The following is a 22,629-nucleotide window of genomic DNA, read 5'->3' on the forward strand; positions in this document are numbered from 1 at the left end:
TCATGTATTTTTTGTTTATTTTATTGGACACTTTTGCATTAGCAGGAAATAAGCTCCCTTTCTCCCAGAAAGATGTTGTTTGAAAGAGATGTTTGGGAAAATTTTTGTCTAAATAGTTTTGTTGGAAAATGCTGTTTTTACAAAATGGAATTTTTTTGCAAAATCATGTCAACTTCCATGAATTTTGTTTAGGAAAAATTTCTAAATGTTATGTCAAAGCTAAAATTGCATTTCAAAATATATTTTGTTTGCTTGTTTTTCCATTTCTTTTATTATTTTGACAATATGTCAGGTGTAGTAGTGCATAATATGACATGTCCTGACATAAGGTCAAAATCATAAAAGTAATGGCAAAGCACAAACAAAATAAATGTTGAAAATGTAATACAAAATGATGGGGTCTAAATTAAGTGTTGCCACTCAAAGAGAGCTTAAGTCATTGTGGATAGTTATATGAAAACATCTGCTCAATGTGCAACGGCAGTCAAAAAAGCGAACAATGTTAGGAACTATTAAGGGATAGAAAATAAGATAGAAATATCATAATGCCACTATATAAATCCAGGGTACACCCACACCTTGAATACCATGTGCAATTCTGGTTGCACCATCTCAAAAAGATATATTAGAATTGGAACATGATTAAGGGTCTGGAACAGCTTCCGTCTGGGGAGAGATTAAAAAGACTGGGACTGCTCAGCTTAGAAAAGAGACAGCCAAGGGGGGGAGGGGGGTATGATAGAGGCCTATAAAATCATGACTGGTACAGAGAAAGTGAATAAGGAAGTGTTATTGACTCCGTCACATAACACAAGAATCAGGGGTCACCCAATGAAATTAATAGTCAGCAGGTTTAAAACAAACATAAGGAAGTATTTCTTCACACAACGCCCAGTCAACCTGTGCAACTCATTGCCAGGGGATATTGTGAAGGCCAAAAATATAACTGGGTTAAAAAAATAATTAGATAAATTCATGGAGGATAGGTCCATCAATGGCTATTAGACCAGATGATCAGGGATGCAATCCCATACTCCGGGTGTCCCTAAACTGCTGACTCCCAAAAGCTGGAACTGGACAATTGGGGTGGATCACTTGATAATTGCCACGTTCTGTTCATTCCCTCTGAAGCATCTGGCAGCAGCCACTGTTGGAAGACAGGATACTGGGTTAGATGGACCATTGGTCTGACCCAGTATGGCCATTCTTATGTTCTTAATTTTAATTTTAAAGCAAAACTTCAAAATTTCTGCTTCATGGGAAGTTTCAAAAATATTTAGTCATTCTGATTTGGAACAAGTTTATTTTTTTAAATGTTTGAGATTTCCTGCAAAACAGAAATTCTGGTTTTTGACCAGCTCTAGTAATTTACCTGGGGTCAGAGATCCCTATGTACATTCAGTCCAGACTTTCACTGACTGCAGTGGACCAGGGCTCGGCCCAGTGTGTAGCAAGGCAGGAATCCAGTGAGTGGTAAGGAAGAAAGGAGGTAGTTGGGGAGTGTGAGTCTGACCTAGAGGCCAAGGACTTGAGTCTGTTACTCCATTCCTGTGCTAAGGGCTAGGGAGGGGCAAAGGTAGCTTGTGCAGGGGCCTTGTGGTACCGTTGGCTGCTCTAACTCTTATGCTGTGCTTCCCCTTGGGACTCCCGGCAGCAGAGAAGAGCTGTTGTGCAGTGCGCTATAACCATGCCCCCAATCTGCCCCCTACATCTGGGAATGGTAGCAAGGCTGGCCTAGGGCCTTTATCCCAGTTCTGCAACAGCCAGGGTGGCCCTATCCACCTACTTTGTGTTGCCAGAATGGAGTCAAAGGGATGTGGGGTCACTGAGCATCAGGCCGTGAGCTTCTTAGGAGAGAACCAATCAGGAAGGGCGGCGTCTTTCTTGTGCAGCCCGTCTCTGAAGCTGGGATGAGGAAAGGGGGAGTGGGTCACCTTGGGGCTAGTCTCTTTGCCACTCAGCTAGCAAAAGGAGGTGGGATTAGACTGAGACTGATGGTTAGCCATGCTGGAGCTGGGTCCCCTGTGAATTGCTGGCGTGCGGTTTCGCTTGCGTAGCTCCAGACTCACCTGGCTGCCTCCTTTGTCATCCTCCAGGTGTACTACCAGCGAGCGGACATGGCCATAGGGTCCCTCACCATCAACGAGGAGCGGTCTGAGATCGTGGACTTCTCTGTGCCCTTTGTGGAGACCGGCATTAGTGTCATGGTGGCTAGAAGCAATGGGACAGTCTCGCCTTCTGCCTTCCTAGGTGAGCAGAGCCAGCCTGGTGCCAGGGTGGATGTTTGTTCAATGCGTGGAGCTGCAGGTGAGCGCGGTGCGTTCGAGGAGGGGAAAAGCATAGAGTAAAAATGGAGGGTTAAGGCAGGCCCAGCTCTTGAGTCTCGGGTGAATCTCAGTGTGTCTGGGCTTGGTGAGGCCACGGGGAGCCTAGACTACGCTCTGTGTAAATGTGGTGGCTGTGGGCCATTTTGGTACCAAGGAACATGCCTGTCATGTGGATTCAGGTGGTGAGGAGTACCCAGAAGCAAGGCTGAGCCAGAGAGGCGCTTGATTTCTCTGGGACGAGACTTATTGCTGATGCCATCAAAGGGCTGATATTCCTGTCTGGGCTCAACTCCCTTCCCCGTCATGTCGGGGTACTTCCATTCTAACCTGTCTCTTGCTAGGTAAGGGGATTGGGGGCATTCTGGACTTGTGGATTCTGTTCCTGGCTATGCCACAGACTTGCTGTGTGATCTTGGGCAAGTTACTCAAGATCTCTGCCTCAGTTTCCCCATTTGTAAAATGACTATAATAGCACCCACCCCACAGGGGCCTGGGGAGGCTGAACTAATTGTCTGATGGATCACTTGGGGTTCCTCTGATGAAAGGTGCTATCAAAGTGCAAAGAACTGTCATTACTACCCATGCATAGGAATAGCTTCCCAAACCTTTTTTTGGTGGCTGAGCTCCTTGACAGCTGCCAGATGAACTTAACATCCCATGTTTTTTATAGGACTTTGGCTGTGCTGCATTTTCTGTGTAGGATCAGCAATGAAAGAGTTAACTTATCAGCTGCAATTCATTTGATCTTGGCAAAGCCAAGAGTGTCCTCTGCATACAAAGTCACTGCTTGGCCATGCATTGATTGAGAGCATCACTTTCAGTCAGTGTCAAAATGCAAATTTAGATTCCACTTCTCTGGATTGTGAGGGGTTGTGCTCATTTCCTGTATCCCATGGGCCGCCTTCTCTGTGTCCCTCTAGGCTCCCCCTGAAACCTAGGGGAGACTGTTTGGAGTTTAATATTGGTGTTATAGCCTGGGTAATAGGGGCTTGTAGATGGGACACTGATTGCAAGACCAGGAAACTTTGAAGTCCAATGAACCAGTGATTAAAATGGAGCAGGGTAGTTTAAGAGACTTTTACTGCTGGTTTGACTATGGGCCAGATCAGTGGAAGTCAAAGCCCATCACCGCTGGTGGTTTTCCACTGGCCTTTGTGAAATGAATCGGTGAGTCTCAGACAAGTTCCCAGGGTATAAGGGTCCATGTCACAAAAGTCACCTCCACAGACTGGCACTGATCAGTCTCCCTGCTGGCGATGTCATCACAGGCCAAGGTCTGGACAGGCCCCAAGACTGAATTCCTCTCTTGCTCTAAGCAAGTGGCTGAGGTTGTATGCAATAGTTATTTTATTAAACTGAATCAGGGACTTGTTAAGTGGAGGCCCTGGCTGAGCATGTTCTTGGGGAGGTTCATTCCACAAATCCAGTTCTTGCCTCTTCTGCACTTGAATTTTGTAATTACGGTTAAAAAAAACCCTAAGATGATTTTGAAGTGCTTTCCAGAAAAATACCTGTAAGTTTAAATAAGACAAAAGTTTGTGTGTGGATGGATGGATGTTTACTGTTGTATGTGAGTGTCTGTGAATTTGATTAGCAGTGCATGTTGCATGTTTGTGTTTATGTGAGGATGTGTGTGTTTGCAGTGCATGTTGTGTGAGTGTGTCGCTATATGTGCATGTATGTGCACATGTTTCACATGTGAATAACTGGCTAGCCAGCAGTACTGCAGAAAGGGATCTAGGGGTTATAGTGGATGACAAATGGAATGAGAGTCAACAGTGTGATGCAGCTGGAAAAAGGCAAATGTCGTTCTGGGGCGTATTACCAAGAGTGTTGTATGAAAGACATGGGAGATGATAGTTCTGTTATACTTGGCACTAGTGAGGCCTCAGCTGGAGTACTGTGTCCAGTCTTGGGCACCACACTTTAAGAAAGATGCAAACAAATTGGATTCCAGAGAAGAGCAACAAGAATGATAAAGTTGTAAAAAAATGACTCATTAGGAAAGGTTGAAAATGTGCCCAATTCTTACTCTTGAGAAGAGACGGCGGAGGGGGGACCTGATAATAGTCTTCAGATATGTTAAGGGATGTTATAAAGTGGACAGTGATCAATTTTTTCTCCAAGTCCTCGGAGGGCAGGTCAAGAAGTAATCGGCTTAGTTTGCAGCAAGGGAGATTTAAGTTGGATATTAACAAAATCTTTCTAACGATAAGGATAGTTAAATACTGGAACAGGTTACCTAGGGATGTTGTGGAATCCCTGTCATTGGAGGTTTTTAAAAACAGGTTAGACAAACACCTGTCAGCGATGGTCTAGGTTTACTTAATCCTGCCTGAGCACAGGTGGTTTGCATAGATGACCTCTGGAGGTCCCTTCCAGCCCTACATTTCTATGATTCTACATCTGTGTTTGTGTTCAGTACGTGTATGTGACATGCAGATGAGTGTGTGTTGCATGCATGTGCCATTTTCGCTGTGTGTGTGTGTGTGTTAAAGTGTTCGTGAATAAGTATGTGTAACTATATGTTGCTACACATATGGGTACGTCTGTGGTGATGTATCTGGGCGTGCGTGACAAAGAATTCATGTCTTTATGTTGTTGAGGGTATATTTGCTTTGTGTGTGTGTACATATGCACCTTTGGTATGTGAGTACCTGCTGTTAGGAAAGTGTGCGTGTGTGAACATGTGGATCGTTGGTTGCATGTGTGAACTGTTCCATATAAGTGTAGATGTATGTTTGTGTGTATGTACAGGCTTGCATGTCAGTGTGTGTATGCAGAATGTCTACGAAAGAGCACGTGTAGCACGATGTGTATGAGCATGCCTGCTTATGTTTGTGCATATATCTGAGCTTGTCCTTGTTCTGTATGTTTGCACACATGTTGGCATAAGCCTGTATATGCTTTGAAGGCCTCTTTAAACTGTGTGCTGTCAAGTCAAAGACATGCTGCTGCCAGAGGCTACGAGTGTCTTCTCCTCCCCAGAGCTTCCTGTCTCCTGTGCTGTGGGATTGCAGGAGAAATGTACAGTCTCTCCGGCACTGCATAGGAGAGTGTATCTGCTCCAGAGGGAGCCAGTGTCACCACCTTCACTGTCACCAGGACACTGGGGTGAGCTTATGGAGTCGGGGGGCAGCAAGCCACCCTGGCTCCCCCCCCTTTCATAAAAGTGTTGCTGTCCCCTAACTCCCTCAACTCCAGCCGAGTAACCTTCTCTGATTTCAGTTACTTGAAGAATCAGGCCTCTGGACTTTAACTCTCTGCTTTCTTTAGATCTGGGCCTTCTCTTCCTACTGCATAGTCATCTCGCCAGAAAATGTGTGTAGGAAAGCTAAGCCCAGGGGAAGCCAGGGTCAAAGGTTCCTCCCCCGCACACCTCACTCGCTTGCCCAGCTCCCTCCACATGCTAATGAAATGCATCTGATGCTATCAGATAAAGTGTTTTTTTTTCTCCTCCCTGACAGGGAAGGACATGCTGACAAATGGGCCTCTGCTGCTGTATTTTGAGGGCCTGAATTAATCCCATCCTTCAGCCTGCCCTTTAACGACAGAGCTCTATCACTCTGGGTGTCTGCTGCTGTCACCCAGCAACTGCCACTGTCTCTTCCGCTTGGTCTCTCTCTGCCTTGAGTGCCTCTTTCTGTTCACACCTCTTCCTGCCTTCTTGATGTCTCTGTCCCTCTCTTAGCGTCTCCTCTTCTTTTGTTTTTGCCTTGTTCTTTCTCCACATCCCATTCTCTCCCTCCCTCTCTATATCTCTGCCCTGGCTCAGTAAATTTAATAACATATCTGATGTATTTTGTCCCTTTTTCTGTTGGTGAATTTTTCAGCCATGAGATTGCTGATTTTTCTGGAATTTACTCATTGTCTAGAATTCTTTCCTGAATAACTTCTGCAAATGATCATTCTCAATCTGCAGCTGGTGTGAAAGCAATTCCTCCCAAGAATTGGCTTCCTGAGCTGTTTTGACTGGACATGTAGGTTACATGGCATGTTTCTGTTCCCTGACTGGATTAAAGTAACTCTTAGGATCAGTTTTTGGAGTGAATACTTGTGATTACAACTTAAAAATTCACTTTTCACTAATGTTCTGCAATATCCACTTAAAATGTTCTGTTTCCACAAATGTTCTTGCCTGGAAGCTCATTCACTGATGAGAAAATGAACATACACAGGATGTGAACACAGTCTCTTGAATAAATGATGCATTCAAACAAATATTCATGGACAGATGTTTGCAGTGTTCACTCAGTTCTAACCTCAGCCTTGCAAGATTCTATTCCACTTAGATTAAACTTCAGTTGTGAACTCCTGTTCAGTCTTTGTACAGCACCTAGCACAATGGGACCCTGGTCCTTGAGTAGGGCTCCTAAGTCCTATAGTAATACAAATAATAAACGATACTTAAGGCCCTACTTGAATCACAGGATGATTGTCCAAAAATTGCAGCTCAGTTGGGAGAAGCCAGGGAAAATCACGGAAAAGTAATAATGGACCTTATTACCGCAAATACGTTTCCACAATTTTCTGCCGCCGGCTGCCCTGGGCTCTCACTATCAAATTGCAGTGGAAGCCTAATATTGCAGTATCCACAATATCACAAATGAAGTAGGGCCTTAACAATACTACTACTAATAAACATACAGCTGTTCACCTGGGGTGGATGCTAATTGAAAACTTTCTGACTGGTGAGTAATGTCTCATTAGTTTTTCCTCTGTCACTATGTTTTAATCAAGGCAGGTGAGTAGATTCTGTGCCTGGGCTGGTAAATTTTCATGACGGTTTTACACGGCTGGTTTCTCTCTCTCCCAGCCGCTAATTTGGCTAATTTCTCAACCTGCTTACTTCAGGTCTGAATTTAGCTCTTTTTGTAAGTGAGGGCAGGTCTACACTACGGGGGAAAATCGATATAAGATACGCAACTTCAGCTACGTGAATAACCTAGCTGAAGTCGAAGTATCTTATATCGAATTACCTACCGTCCTCACGGCGCGGGATCGATGTCCACAGCTCCTCATGTCGACTCCGCTACCGCCGTTCGGGTTGGTGGAGTTATGGAGTCGACATGAGCGCGTTCGGGGATCGATATATTGCGTCTAGATGAGACGCGATATATCGATCCCCGAGAAATTGATTGCTACCCGCCGATATGGCGGGTAGTGAAGACGTACCCTAAGACTCTCCCTTTTACTTCCCTCTTTCTTCCACGTAATAAATAGCAAGACAGGAGTATTTAGCATGTGCTCAGTCTGTAGATGAGGACACCCAGGAGCTATCGGGCATCTTTCAGTGTAATCCCGATGCCCTTGAGATCCAAGGGCACTAATAGGATCACCACAAAAGTATTGTGCTGGGAAGGGTATATCTGTCTCTACAGGGTCACATGATCCTGCGTGAAGCTTTGGGGGGATTCCCTGAGTCTCTAGGTTTGGGTCCTGCTGTATTACTCGGTGGGAGGGTCCAGACGCCTACAGTGAGACACGCGCATGGGGCCAGGTGCAGCACAGCGGGCGCTGACTGCCTCCCTCTTGCCTTGCAGAGCCCTACAGCCCGGCGGTGTGGGTGATGATGTTCGTGATGTGTCTCACTGTGGTCGCCATCACCGTCTTCATGTTCGAATATTTCAGCCCCGTCGGCTACAACCAGAATCTAACCAGTGGCAAAAGTAAGTTGCTTAAAGGAACCACAAGCAAATGTTGCACAATGGGACAGTGCCCTTTGTCACAAGCACCCCGCCCCACCCCACACACACTTAATGCAGGCAGCTGCAGTCTGTGAGCTCTGCTTTATGATGGGGAAGGCACCATCATAATTCCATGGGAACGAGTCTGGATTCTTACAGCCCCTCACATCCTGGGGAAGCATGGGCTCATCCCAGGGTCATGTTTCCAGCCACATCCATGGGTTACAGTGAGCAGGGGGAAGCTGATTCCCAGCCTCTTTCAGCAGAGCTTCAGCCTTTGCAAAGCAGACCCCAACCTCCATCAGCTGGGCCTCATCCACTCCCCAGCCTCTGTTATTGGGGGATGCTTCTGTCCCCTCCCCTATGGCTCTGCAATACAGGATGCCAGCTGGAGATTCCTCGGGCCACTTCAAGTTGACATGGGATTTTTTGCTAATGCCCATTGTGGACATAGATTCATAAATTCCAAGGCCAGAAGGGTCCATGGTGACCAGCTAGTGAATCCAATTCCTTCCAGACCTGTTGTGTCTGTGGCTGTCACCATCAGGACCAATCAGCCTATTACTCTGCTGTCTGCTTTAGCTAAGAGTTCCCACATCTGAGCTAGCTGGGGAGAAGATTTTTCTCACATTTGTTTTGAGGAGCTGTCAGCCCCAGGCCAGGGTGCCATCTTTGCCCTTGATGAATGTTCATTAAAGCACATCCATCCTGACGTGTGCATAATCAAAATGCTTCTTGAAACAGCATCAATGACTCCCCTGTGCACCAACACTCCAGGACCAAACCTCTCCCCGCTCTAGCTTGAGATCCCGGACAGTTTCTCAGCATCGACCTTGGAGGGTTTGCTGTTCAGTCAGGGATTAGACACTGGGAGGAAAGGAGAGAGTCAGAAGGAAGCTGGTATCTACCAGGAGAGAATAGCCTAGAGCCCACAGTAAAAACACACAATCTATTTTTAGCTTTCATCTTCCAAATGAACAAAGGCTCCAACAGAACTCAGCCAGCCAGAACCCTGCTGCTCCACTCCTCTCACCAGAGAGCGCTGGTTTGTTCTTGAGTCTCGTGCCTCATTTCTCATTTTGTCTCCTTCTTTACCCCTAGTTTTAATTTTTTGGTACGTTGTTGGGGCAGCAAAATGAATTTCCATTCCAGTCTCTCCTGCAGAGAGAGGCAACCATCCAGCTATTTCCGGAGGTGAAGTCAGAAAAGCTGCTACGTAGTAGGTCTCTGTCTCTGTGCTGAAGTCCAGTCTTGGATCCTTACCAGAAATGGGTCTGGCAGATTTCCTTCACAGCCCAGCCAGAACCTGCCTAGGCCACATACCCTGCCCTCTCTCTCGCTTTCTCACCAGGACTTTGGAACAAAACAAGCACCAAAGAATCTCTACCAGGTTTTCTATAAGACTCAGTGCCTGGATGCCGCAAGGACTAGTGCTATAGCAATATCTACAACAGATTAGATGTTGGGACAGGCTCGTGCTGAGATGTTCAGTGTATGTCGGGAGAAGCTCAGTGTTCAGACCGACTCCTGTTGAGACAGAACCGGTGCTTGCTGGGACATGGCCGTGAGATATTTTAGTTTTAGGTGAACAGCCAGCTTTTAATTGGCTCCACTCAATAAAGCAGGTAGATCTTTACATTAATAGGGAATCTCTGACAGTCATTTGAAGGTCCCTGAAACACAGCCAGACTCACCTGCTCCATGTTAGGGGCAGAATGTGGGCCCAGAAAGAGTTACCCTGTTTGTGGTGTCTCTCCATATACCGAACCCACCAGTGAATGCAGGAATTAAGGAAGAAAAAAAAATTCTCCTCAAAAGCAAACCTGGACCCACATTGTTTGGTGGTGAGTTACACGTGTAAAAAGGCAGTAGCATAACTGGAAATCTCATTTATCTACAGCTCAAGGCTAAAAGCCAGGAGGAATCGTCCCTAGTTGTTTTCCAGGAAACATAAGTTGGGGCAGCAGCATGCCTGAGGTTGGAGAGACGTGTTGTGTTTATCAAAAGGCCCAGGTTCATTCCGAGCTACTCAAAGCCTCTCTCCTTTTCTCCTCCCAGAGTCCGGCGGGCCCTCCTTCACCATTGGCAAATCTGTCTGGCTGCTGTGGGCCCTGGTCTTTAATAACTCAGTGCCCATTGAGAATCCAAAAGGCACCACAAGTAAGATCATGGTGCTGATCTGGGCCTTCTTCGCAGTGATCTTCCTGGCCAGTTACACAGCTAACCTGGCAGCCTTTATGATCCAGGAGCAATATATCGACACTGTCTCTGGGCTGAGTGACAAGAAGGTGAGGAGGGCTCGCAGAAAATAACCACAGTCTGGGAGGGGAAGCATGGGGGGGATAACCATGGCTGGGTATGGAACACACAGAGTGAGTAGGATAGGTGTATTAGGTTAATCTAGAAAGGACTGAAGAGAGCTGACCTGCTTTGTCAGGCTTCCATAGCGTGGACTGCTAGTGGATACCGGCAATAGGAGCGATGTGTAGAATCCATTAAGCGTGGTTACTGCTTACTCTGAATGTGTGTGCCTCAGTCTGACAGCCGGGACACCCCTCCAGGGCAGAGCGGGACTAGGAGCCCACGGTGTACATCCTGGACAGGACGAATATGGTGGGATAAGTGTGCGTTGAGAGGGCGAGGCGAATGGATGGGGTTAGGGCACTATTCCAAAGGTGGTTGGGTTGAAGATGAGGAGTTTAATGGAATCGCAGTCTTGAGGGAGCAAGAACTCCTTTTGCCTAAGGTTGAACAGATTTGAAGGCTGAATGGTCGGAGTGTGGGGCGGAGGGGGAAGGAACAAAAAAGAGGCTGAGGGAAGTAACCTGGGAGAAACCAAGGTGAGAGCTAGCAGAGTGACCAGCAGAGAGAGACTGAAACCAAAGAACAGAGCAGAGAGAGGGGAGCAACGTTCTAATGCAGAACCTGATTTGTGGGGCCTCTTCTCCCACCGCAGCATACAAGTATTGCCCACAGAGGTCAATAGGAGATGCTCGTGTGCTATGACAGAAGTGGATCCAGTAGCTCTCCTGTGTGTCCCTTTCTCCTCCCCACGAAGCCAGGCTCTTGCGAACAGAGCACAGACAGGCCTCCAGCTAGGAATACCTATTAATAAATCTAATGCCTTTGTAGGGCAAGTGTCGGGAAATAGGGTTCCTGTACTCAGTGGCTAGGGTTTGTGGGACGAAGGGTCAAGAGGCCTGGGTTTGATTCCCAGCTCTCCCATGGACTTGTTCCACCTTGGCCAAATCGAACCAATTTTGACAAAGTGGGAAGCTTTTTGTGGCAGCATCATCCCACTTTTCAGTCAGGGCTGGTGCTGATACAAGTTGACAGTGACAAGGTGGGAATAGAGAGAAGGGGTAGAAATGGAGTGGAAGCTGGGCTCAAGGTGAGGGTGAAAACAGAGCCTGGGTCTATCACTGGGCTAAGTGGAAAATCCAGGAGGAGGCCTGGAGTGCGGTGCTGGGCCTGTTTGTTGGACCAGGCAATTGATTGATGTTCGTGGTGATTGCCGTTCTAGTTCCAGCGGCCCCAGGAGCAGTATCCCCCGTTCCGCTTCGGTACCGTTCCCAACGGCAGCACAGAGAGAAACATTCGGAGCAACTATCCAGATATGCACACGCACATGGTGAAATACAACCAGCGCTCCGTGGAAGATGCCCTGACCAGCCTCAAAATGGGGTACGTCTCCCTTTAAGAGCAACTCTTCTGAAACAGGAGTGCGCCTCCATAGCTGGAGTGTGGGGTGGCTTCTACCCCCAAAATGCCTGGGGTGGGGCAGGAAGGGACTATCATCCCGTATTTATGTTATCAGAAACGTGGGGGGATGGAGATGAAGTCAGATCAACATGCCTGACTTTAGGAGAGTACTCCAGGTAAGAGCTCCCACTACCTAACACAAGCATACAGGGCTAGGCCCTCCACTGCTGTGAGGGGGTGTAGCGCCATAGAGGTAAAGAAGGAGCTGTCCCAAGATCTCCATCCGGCACCTGGTGTGTGTGCGCGTTTTCGATAGCAAATCAAGTAATTTAAGAATGCCTCATCCTCTTGCACAATAGCCGTTAGCTTTCAAAGGGGATGAGTGGGTTTGGAAGCTAGGGAGTGAGACACACACCAGATTGTCCCTGCAGAGAGCATCAGGTAAGAAATCCACCCTCTCTTTGAATATCTCCTGAGTACATATTCCCTCCCAGCACCACCATCTTCCAGATGAGAGGGCAGACTGAGGTCCTGACCGCTTGTGGTCCTTCCTGAGCCTACGGCACTTCTCATGAGCACAGGTGTGTTAACATCTGTATCCTGCTGCTACCAAATTTTAGCTCAGGCTTGTCTACACAGTGGCACAGCTGCACCACTTTAGCGTTTCAGTGCAGACACCACCTATACCAAGATGCGGGGTTCTCCCATCAGTGTAGGTAATCCACTTCCCCGAGGGGCAGTCGCTAGGTCAACAGAAGAATTCTTCCATTGACCTAGCGCTGTCTACACAGGGGTGTGGTTTTTTTACACCCCTGACCAACATAGTTAAACTGACCTAATTTTCTAGTGTAGACCAGGCTGTTGACCTGAGGATATGTCTATGCTGCAGTCAGAGGTGTGACTGCAGCACATGTAGACACACCCAAGAAGGTAACTTTGATCTATCTCCCTTGAATAACAATAGCAGTTATTGAAGACATGGCAGAATGGACTGTCCAAGTGTGCCTAGACCCTGGGTATGTAACTCTAGCAGCTAGCCCATGCTGCCACCCTTACTCCCACAGCTTCATTATGATTGTTCTTCAAACTAGCCAGATCAAAGCTAGCGTGGGTATGTCTACACATACTGCCGTCATATCTCTGATTGCAGTGTAGACATCCCCTAGATCAACTCTTCAATTTCAATGGAGGACAGGGTTTTTTTCCCTTCACTTTGTGTCCTAAATTGTTGTGTAGTGTTGCTATGTGATGTTAAACAGCTGCCACCTTTTACCTCAGAGGTGGCTGCCTTTCAGTGGTGTGTAAAGTGATCTGTATAGATATGTCACTGCCTTTAAAATGACATTGGCCTGAGGAAAGCATTTTGTTGGGGGTAGCCTTCTCCCATTTGGAGCCCAAACTCTAGTTGAGTCTGGGCTTGTTGACCATATAGCTGTTGAGCCTCAATACCATCAGCAGCTCCTCCTTTTTTAGAAAGGGAAGCGTCCAAGTTTCCTCCCCGGCTGTCTGAGATGAGATGCTGAATCCAAAGCCCCTGTGGATACTCTGTTTCCTCCCTCCCCGGTATCGCCTCACCCTTTCCCTGCCCCAGACACTTCCTTTCCATCTCCTCTGTTGCTGTCCTTGACCTGAACTCTGCTTGGTTCCAGGAAGCTGGACGCCTTTATCTACGATGCCGCTGTGCTGAATTACATGGCCGGCAAGGACGAGGGCTGCAAGCTGGTGACCATCGGCAGCGGGAAGGTCTTTGCTACCACCGGCTATGGCATTGCTCTGCAGAAGGATTCCAAGTGGAAGAGGCCGATTGACTTGGCCCTTCTGCAGTTCCTGGGAGACGGTGGGTATTTCTTTCCCGGCTCAGCACCAGGGAGCAGTGTCACTCCTCTGACTGGGTGACAGTGTTAGCCTAGCCCGTCCCGTCTTGCACGTCTTCCCTTGCAAAGCTGGGGAAACAGCGTTACCCAAGAATCAGCCACGCACAAAGGTGGCTCTCCTATCTCTCCCCTTCCCTTCCTTGCTTGATCTTCCCTTTTCCTCTCCCTTCTCTCTCTGGCACAAACATGCTGCTGTTTTATTTAAAAATGTATTTATCTGTTAAAACTGGAAGAGGATCTGACAGTCCATCAAAACCAGCGCTTACGTTGGGAATTACCCCAGACGTCTAGGGCTCCATCCCTGTAATCTAGGGGCGAGATCCTCAGCTGGTGTAGATGTGTACCAGCTGGGAATCCTGGCCCTAGCTTTCTCCTCCACCTGCCACATGGAAGTCATCTATGGCACGCGGCTTTGAATCTCTTGGTCTCCTGGTACCTTAGGGAGCCCCAGCTGGACTCTGTATAGTCAAGCAGTCAGTCTGTGGTCTGAGCTGTGCATTAGGGGAAGCATCAAGAAGTATTCAGAAAGCTGTTCTTCTCTGTCAGGTTGGTTGTGGTTAACATTCAGTCGGGCCCAGCCTCTCCTGGACATTATTCTCTCTGCAATCTCTCTCTTCCCGCTAATAGGCAATAAAACTCTCCTGGCAGCTTTGAGACCTTAAGTGATCTGTGTGCAAAGTATAAAGGCATGCGGGGGAGAGAAGCCGGATATTCAGGAGTAAAATGTAACAGAGCTATGGGGGGAGGAGAGGGGGAAAGAGGCAGATCAGGACAGAGGAAGAGAATTATGGGGAGAAAAGAGATGGGTGCGGAGGGGAAGAAATCAAGGAGTCAGAAAAAGGCCATCACACGTCCAAATCTAGGAGAGTTCCGTGAAGGCACAAACCGGGCAGAAATCCTAAAGGTTGAATAGAGGAGAATTCTATTAATAACTTCTGGGACACAGTGGATTTCTTTTCTGCTCCTAAAACAGCATGAACATTAGACTGTGAAGTGAGGGGGTCGGTGCCTCATGCTGCAGGGGCACAGGATGCACCTGGCTAGAATCTCAGTCTATCCCTGTGTGTGTAATTGTTTCCCAGGGGAAACCCAGAAACTGGAGACCGTGTGGCTGTCGGGGATCTGCCAGAATGAGAAGAACGAGGTGATGAGCAGCAAGCTAGACATTGACAACATGGCCGGAGTCTTCTACATGCTGTTGGTGGCCATGGGGTTGAGCCTGCTGGTCTTTGCTTGGGAGCACCTGGTGTACTGGAAACTGCGCCACTCTGTCCCCAAGTCGCACAAACTTGACTTCCTTCTGGCCATAAGCAGGGTAAGTGCCTCCCCCACATGTTTCCACTACGTGGCCATGTTCCCCCCGTCACTCTTTATTGAGCTTATTTATTCAGGAGAGGCTAGTTTGTCACCAGGAGTACGGGCTGAGTGGGTGTGTCTGGTAATGGGATGTGGAGTATTTTGCCTCTAGGCTACTGACCAGAATATGGTCCTGATGGGTAACCAAAAGTTGCCGACATCTGCTGGCTCTTTGGTGGCTGCGTGAGGGGGATATGTGGGCTCGGTTCTGCTCCTTGGGGATAACATTCTGAATAAAAGATCCACTTCACAACTAGCCCAAGGACTGACTGGGCCTGTCCTCTCCCCCTTAGAGACGTCCTTCCAGATCAAGTCAGAGGCACATTGATGGGGCAGGAGGGAGGAAGCTTGTGCTGCCCACAGTGTCTGTGTTCTGTGGATAAAAACAAGCCTCTTGTCCGAAGGGCTGCGGGGTTCTCTGGTGGGAGCCTTTTCCCAGCCCTAAATTCACATGAAATAATCCAGCGCCAGTTAAAAGCGCACCAAGGAAATGAATAATGAAAGGATGCGCCAGTCCCTGGCCTTGTCACTTTCACATTCCCAAGCCAAGATAGCGTATCGCACTTGAAATGCCTTGAATTTAGTATATGGCTCGTGCTCCAACAAGCCCTCACCTCATCTGGCGTGAAACCAAAGTTAATGGGGATGCTGTTCAAAGCGAGGCTGGTGAGTGAATGAGAGAACTGAGGGAAAGACTAAGGTCTGGGTTTCTCTAGGCAGGAGGAAGACATCGTGGAGACGTCCCTTGTTGGCTAGGCATGGGGACTGATGGTGTTCTGCCTTCAAGTTCCACTGCTGATCAAAGTGCTTGTTCTGGGGATGAGTCCACTGGGTCACTAGTGGGAGGAAACTGTTATAAAAAGGGAAGATGTTTGGAATTGGGGTGTTTGAAAGTAATACAGAGATCTTTGCACAGCAATGTGACCTCAGGCCAGTCCTGGGCTGCTGTCATCTCAACTATGGGTGTTTATCATTGTTCTGTAGTATTTATCCGCTTTATCCTGCATGAACATGGAGCTTGTACATGAGGGATTGCCCTGGCTCATCCCTTCCAAGGGCCCAAGATTCACTAATTTATCATTCTTCACCTCCCTCCCTATGCCCCCTGCACTCAGGGTTGCTCTGGCCACTTTTTCTCTCTCTGCTTTTCAGGGCATTTATAGCTGTTTCAATGGAGTCCAGAATCTGGAGACCCCTGTTCGTGTTCGCACTCCCGATGTCACCGCTAACTCTGCCCAAGCCAACGTGCTGAAGATGCTGCAGGCTGCCAAGGACATGGTGTCAACAGCCACTGTTGGGAGCTCCCTTGAGAATGCCACGCGCACCATTGAGAACTGGACGAACCGGAGTGAAAACCTCCAGACCACGTTCTCCCTTCGAACTCCTCAGCTTGTTGTCCAGAACACCAGTGTGTCCAACAGGCCACCCTACTCCTCCAATGTGGCCGCAACAGAGAAGCTTGGACGGGACTGTGCCCAGAGGACTGTTCCACCACCCATCCCTGCTCCCCAACAGCCCTTTGTGGACTCCAGGCTGCCAGCTAATGAAAACTGGAGGGCGGTAAATGAGCAGCCTCCAATACTTCACCCCCTAAAGTTTAGAGGAAGCTATTCTGGGGATAAAGTTCTTCCAGGTTCCACCGTGGGTGGCTTTCCGCACCTCCTGGTGAGAACCATGCCTCCATCCCATTTCGGGAGCCACGTGCCCCTGGGAAACCACCTGAGCACTCCCCTCTCACCACTGAAAACTCAAAGGGAGCTTCCCCTCCCAGACATCTACAAAGAGCACAAGCGCCCTGTGTCCAGGGGAGAGGAAAAGAGGCTCCCACCAAATGTTCACCTGGTGTATGGGGAAGGAGGACACAGGGGCCCAGCCCAGCTAGCAAAGCTGTTTTCCACTTCCGAGAAGAGCCCTTTCTTGCCTCCCGACTGCATGCACAGCTCCTTCTCAAAAGCCGACAGGCCTTGCAGACCCTTAGTTACTGTGTTCAAGGAACCGGAACCAGTGGAGCTACCTCTTCTGGGCAAGGAGAAGCCGAACAGGAGAGCCAGCCTGCTGAGGTCTGCCTGGGAGCAGAATGAGAAACACCATTCCCTAGGCATCCGGAGATACAATGGCCAGTCTTCCGCCCGAGGGGATGTGCCAGATCTATTCCCCAAAGCTGGTGTGGTGCTGAGGCAGACACCAATGTACTATCCCACTGAAGCCCTCAGGCCCAGTGCTATGTGCAACAGAAAACGCATGGAGGCAAACTCCAGGCTCTCTTGGAAAGGACAGCGGTTCCTGCACTCTCAGGCGGCGAGGCTACCCTCTTACGGGGAGGCGTGCCTACAGAATGCCACCGGCATGCACCGGGCCTCCTCCACCGTGGTGCACAAACAGTACGCGTACATGAACTCCTATACGAACCTGCCTATGTACTTGGGGCGGCTTTACCAGGGGCCTCCCCCGCTCTGCGAACACTCCAGGACCAGCCAGCCCTGTGTCACTCGGGCTCCCTGGGCACCCAGGAGCAGGGACTACTTGGTCCAGGAGGACAGCCGGAGGACCATGTACTTCGACAGCGTGTACAGAGACTGTACAGAGCGAAGCAGAGCAGAGCCGTCCTTCCTCCAGATGGTCAATACGGAGAGGAGGGACCTCCTGGCAGCCCAGAGAATGAACAGTCCTTACGCTGCTCGGTCCTGGAGACGAATCTCTAGCCTAGAGTCTGAGGTGTGAGGGTACAGAGGGGGGCAGGGTTAGGGCTATTGTTACTTGGCCTATATCCATGTTACTGCTGTCACACACCATCTGGAGATAACAGCTTCAGGTGTGATTCTTGGGGATTGATCCCATAAAGGAGACTCTCAAATCTCAGTCCATGAGTTCCCCCTGCTCTTTGGCACCAGCCGAAAGATCTTTTCCCATTTCTTCAGCTACTGGTGGACCAAAAAATAATAAAGCAGCAGCTATTTGATACGGGGCACAAACCTAACTGTAGAAGGCACTTTAATGTGTGAATTCTGAAGTCTTCCATTGCTGGGCACTGGGACTTAACATGGGCAGTGTGATGCTCTTGGCTGTGTCTTGTCCAATTGAAATGCTCAGGCAGTCATATGTGGCTATAGCTATAAAGTATCCAGTACAATGTCAATCATTTATTTTTGGTTCCAGTTAACCGGGGGGCACATGCCCACAGCTCTGCTCTTTGTGAAAAGATGGGGACATCTTCCAGCCCTGCTCCCCACCCCCTAACTGTGACTGTCCGGCTTCTAACGCTGCACTGCTTTAAATGGTCTGCTAATGAATGGGGACCACACCAGGGACAGGAACACCCACATTCCTTAGGATAGTTTCAATAGTTTTCTTCACATTTTGGTTTCTTAAAGCGAGAACTCACAAGGCCATGCCCAGGTCATTAAAGAGACGTTTTAAATCTTATTTCTCTAATTCTGCCATCATTCTGAACCAAACTCAGGGTCATTTTTGCCAAGGTTTCTACTGCTATCTAACATGCAGAGAGCCGTCTTTTCATCCCGAAGGCCTGCAAATGGTTAAGTGACTGAGTCAGATTCTCAGCTTGTGCAAATCAGCTGAGCTCTAGTGAAATCAGTGGCTTTACACTGATTTACTCATGCACACAAGCTGAGGGTCTGACTAGAATCCTGCACTTGTCTCTCCAGCCAGGCCCTGGGGCCTGCACCTACGTCCACTCACTTCGGGAGCAGGGACCAAGTCTATGTTTTCCTGGAAAAGGGAGTGTGTGAAATGGTAACTGGGATACAAGGTGGTAGCTGTCTAACAGGAAGCTGTACCGGAGGCGCCGTCTTTGAGTTGTCAGGGGGTGCTCGACCTCCACTCCAAGCCCCACTCCCACTCCCACTCCACCCTACCTCTTCCTGCCCCCGTGCTGCCCTGCCCTCCCCCCCGGCTCCTCCCCAGCACCTCCTGCACGCTGCTGAACAGCTGTTCACTGGTGGGCAGGAGGTGCTGGGGGAGGAGCTAATGGGGAGATGACTGCCGGGGTGTGTGCGCGCTCCAGCCCCGTAGCACCCATGGAGTCGGCGCCTAGGAGCTGTGCTGTACAATAGTGTTGCTGGATGCTACTTGCCAGATCTGGGCTCACTTGGTAAATATGCAATGAGGGGAACTCCCCTGGAGATGCTACACTCACTGATGGGTTTTTAACTCGGTGTAAATCCTCACAGGCACAGTCTATTTGCCCATGTTTGGTTAACACGGTAATTCAATCCAGCCACTGCCTGGCCTTTTTTCACACCCAAACAAAGCTTGATGCGAGGAGAGTTGAGCTGTTGAATAGAAATCAGGAGAAGTGTATTTAATTTAACTCCAGAGTGTTTAGAAAAAACCCTTTGCTATTCTGTATCTTATTTCTATTAACTCCCTTGTGTTCAGTCACTTGGTCTCATTATAGTCACAGCAGGATCAAAGGCCTCAGGAGGAGACATCACCTACCTGCTAATTTTTCATTTACTGTCACAAGATAGCCAGGGGTTGGCGTGACTAATGTGTTTCCTCATTTGCCTTCTCTCGCTGAGCTGCCACCTCTCCCAGCTCTGGCAAAAGAACAGAGAGGTGTTTTGTGCGGAAAGCGATCACAGCTGCTGCCCTGCCCAGGGGCTGCTGGTGGAGTGAAGATGCTTCAGGCCTAGTCTCATCCCTGCCTCTGTATGGCTCACGTACTAACCTCAAACGTTGTATCTACAGCGAGTAGCAGGCAGGGTTCCTGGCACAGCAACTGCACAAGGAGCCCAACTCATCTTCCTGGACATCATAAATGCAGCTAATACTTAGCCCTCTTCAGCACTAGATCTCGGTGCCTCTTCCTGCACAGGGCAGTGAGGTGTCATAACAAGTCACGGGCAGAGGTGGGAATAGAACCCAGGAGTCCTAGTTCCCACCCCTCGACTGGCGTGCAGCTGCTTTCAGAAACTTGGGGGACATTCAGAATCACACCAATTTATTTTTCTCTTGCTGATCTGCCTGTCAGGTAAAGGGAATGGTAAGGAATCTTTCCCCTACAGGGGTGTGGCTTGATGTCTGCATGGGCGGAGGTGGGACATGGGCGGAAGTGTAGGCACGAGCCGTCTGAGCAATGGCTTTACAGAGCCCCAGTCAGGAAAGCAAGCCTACCCCCGCCCCGCCCTTCTCCAGGGAACACAAGTGTCAAAATGCCTGGGTAGTGACAGAGCATGTGGGACTGGCACTTGTTCTCCTACCTGAGGCTATGGCCAGTTAAATACAATAAATGAAATTAGCCCAGGGAGCTAATGTGCAGACAAATAAAATGCTGCGAAGGAAAAGGACAGGATCAATACGAGCCTCTAGGCAGGAGGGCAGAGGGCGTGAGCTGTGCCTGCTCTGGCCTACGTTCCTTTCTCCAGGCCATGCTGCACTACCTGTGCTCCCTCCCCTATGACCTGAAACAGGAGCAAATAGCACATAATTAACAGCCCTTGGGAAGAGCTACTGAGCCATAGGGGGTGTGTGCACGCCCCCCGCCCCCAAGAGGAGATGTTCTGCTTGGTATTGTTTGATAGGTTCCCAAGCAGAGCTGCTGTCTCCCTGCCAGACCTCCTCACCGTCCTCCCAGGAGCAGCCGCCGGAGTCTTCTGACCTGAAACTGCCGACGTTTCATTTCTTTCCTTAAAAATCAATCGCACTGGGGCTTGCAGCCAGCTGAAGTGGTTATTTGTACTGGCCACTCAAGGTTATTTCCCTGGGCAAGGGCACAAGTGTGCAGAGCTGCTTGGGCAAGGCAGAGGGAAAAAGGGCAGCACCTGGGTGAACCTCTGCCCCTACGGAAGTGACTGACCAAACCCTACTAGCGTTGGGATTCACTCGGGCTTCAGGTTCTTCGAAAGTGCATGTGGTGCTGGAGAGAAGTTACAGCCCTGCGGCCTGTGGGCTGATTCTTAGCTCTGCTATTGCCCTGGGACCATAGAAAAGGTGTGTCTGAGCCCTTGAGAACACTCTTGGGCCAGAAGGCTCTGCCAGCAGGAGGCAGAGCAGGAGCATGACAGGAATAGGTCGAGCTGTTGCTATTATCTCCTGCGCAGGGCCCTGGGAAGCAGAGTAAGCAAGAGCAGCCATGAGGGCCTGGTCACAGGAGTGAGGGGCCGCCACCGTCTCTTAAAGATACTTTTCTCCTGTTCCTGGGTGAGAAAGAAGAGCAGAACAACCGTGAATCGCTCCCTGCAATTCTGTTGCCCCTTAGAACAAGTTGACCATAAGTACCCTCTACTCTGCGGATGGGCCACTGTCCTTCCCCGAGGGGACATCCACCAAGCTATGCTCCTTCATGCCTTGGCCTCGGGTGAAACCACCCACCGGAACCAGGGCAGGGTCTGGCCCTTGGAGCTGTGGACACATGGGAATGGGAGTGACACACTTTGTTTCTGTACGGGGTACAAAGGGGAGCCTGTGGTAGGTGCTGCACTATGAAAGGTGATCAACGGGGCAGCAGGTGGTAATCAGTCACAGGTATAGAATGTAAGGCCAGAATGGATCATCAGATCATCTAGTCCAGTGGTCCCCAACCTTTTCATCTGGTAGGCACCAGACGAAGGACCATGCTGGCGGTCGAGCATCCGCCAAAATTTCGGCAGCATTTTGGCGGCGACGCCTCTTGATGACGTCGCTTGTCGGTGGCAAGCGGCATCATCGAGAGGTGGTGACGCTGAATTTCGGTGGCATTTTGGTGGATGCTCAACCGCCAGCCAGGATGCGGGCACATTTAGATGCCCTGTGGGTGCCATTGTGCCTGCAGGCAGCGCGTTGGGGACCCCTGATCTAGTCTGACGGCCTGTTATCACAGGCCACTAAACCTCACCTAGCATCTGCACACAAAACCCAACCTAGCCCACAGCAGACTAGCCAATTTGGTGCCACTGGGCGCGAGCAGGCTGCAGTAAGGCACATCAGTGGGCGAGGCCCCTGCCTCGGAAGGGAAATGGTTAAGTGAGCTATAGCCAGACACATCTGCAAGTGACCCACACGCTGCAGAGGAAGGTGAAAAGCCCCTTAATTCATCCCAAGTACGTGAACAAGAAGCAGCTAGCCAAGCACCTGAGAGAGAGACAGCTTGGGGCCATCTTGGAGCCCTGGTCTGCCTTGTCCAATGTCTCATATCGAGCCGGGGCACCCCTAATGCTTCAGAAGGAGGAGACAAAAAAGAAAACATGAGGGGGGCACCCTTCTGAGCCCTGCGGGTGGCCAGCAGAAGCCATGAGCTCCTGGGAATGTCAGCCATAAGGCCAGGGCTGCCTGACAGAGAGGAGAAAAAGGGGACGAGGCAGGGCTGGCTGCCCCCCCCATCCCTGAGCTTCCCCCCCCCCGACCAGTGCCTCCCCATCCACACCCCCTGCCACCCCAGCACTGGGCTCTCTCTCCACGCCCCCCCCACCGCCCCAGCACTGGGCTCCCCCCAAACATGGGATCCGCTACCAGCACACGGCAGCCGAGCCCTGGCCCAGCTGCGACTCTGTCCCCACGCGGGTGGAGCTGCTGGGCGGCGAGGAGCGAGAGTACTTCCAGGTGGTGGCGTGGAGAACATGGGCCCTTCCCTGGGCTTCGCGGCGCTGCTGGTGGCCGAGGTGGATCAGTTCGTGCTCACCGCCCTCACCCCCAACATGCTGGCGGCTGAGGACCAGGAGAGCCCCCGGGACCTGCTGCTGTTCA

At 49.7% G+C, this 22,629-nt stretch overlaps 1 protein-coding gene across 4 annotated transcripts in view; it reads left to right on the plus strand.

Annotated features, from left to right (window-relative positions):
• Positions 1–18,802, plus strand: part of GRIN2C (glutamate ionotropic receptor NMDA type subunit 2C) — a 47,294-nt gene extending 28,492 nt beyond the window's left edge. For all 4 annotated transcript variants that reach the window (XM_044982353.1, XM_044982356.1, XM_044982355.1 and 1 more), the window contains exons 7-13: positions 2,097–2,250; positions 7,871–7,996; positions 10,073–10,302; positions 11,538–11,698; positions 13,366–13,553; positions 14,673–14,905; positions 16,099–18,802. In XM_044982353.1, the coding sequence (XP_044838288.1) occupies positions 2,097–2,250; positions 7,871–7,996; positions 10,073–10,302; positions 11,538–11,698; positions 13,366–13,553; positions 14,673–14,905; positions 16,099–17,667 (2,661 nt within the window). In that variant the 3' untranslated portion in view covers positions 17,668–18,802. The remainder of the gene's footprint in view (positions 1–2,096; positions 2,251–7,870; positions 7,997–10,072; positions 10,303–11,537; positions 11,699–13,365; positions 13,554–14,672; positions 14,906–16,098) is intronic.
• The last annotated feature ends 3,827 nt before the right edge of the window (positions 18,803–22,629 follow it).

This window comes from Mauremys mutica, chromosome 12, assembly GCF_020497125.1.
Source record: "Mauremys mutica isolate MM-2020 ecotype Southern chromosome 12, ASM2049712v1, whole genome shotgun sequence".
Taxonomy (NCBI): domain Eukaryota; kingdom Metazoa; phylum Chordata; order Testudines; family Geoemydidae; genus Mauremys; species Mauremys mutica.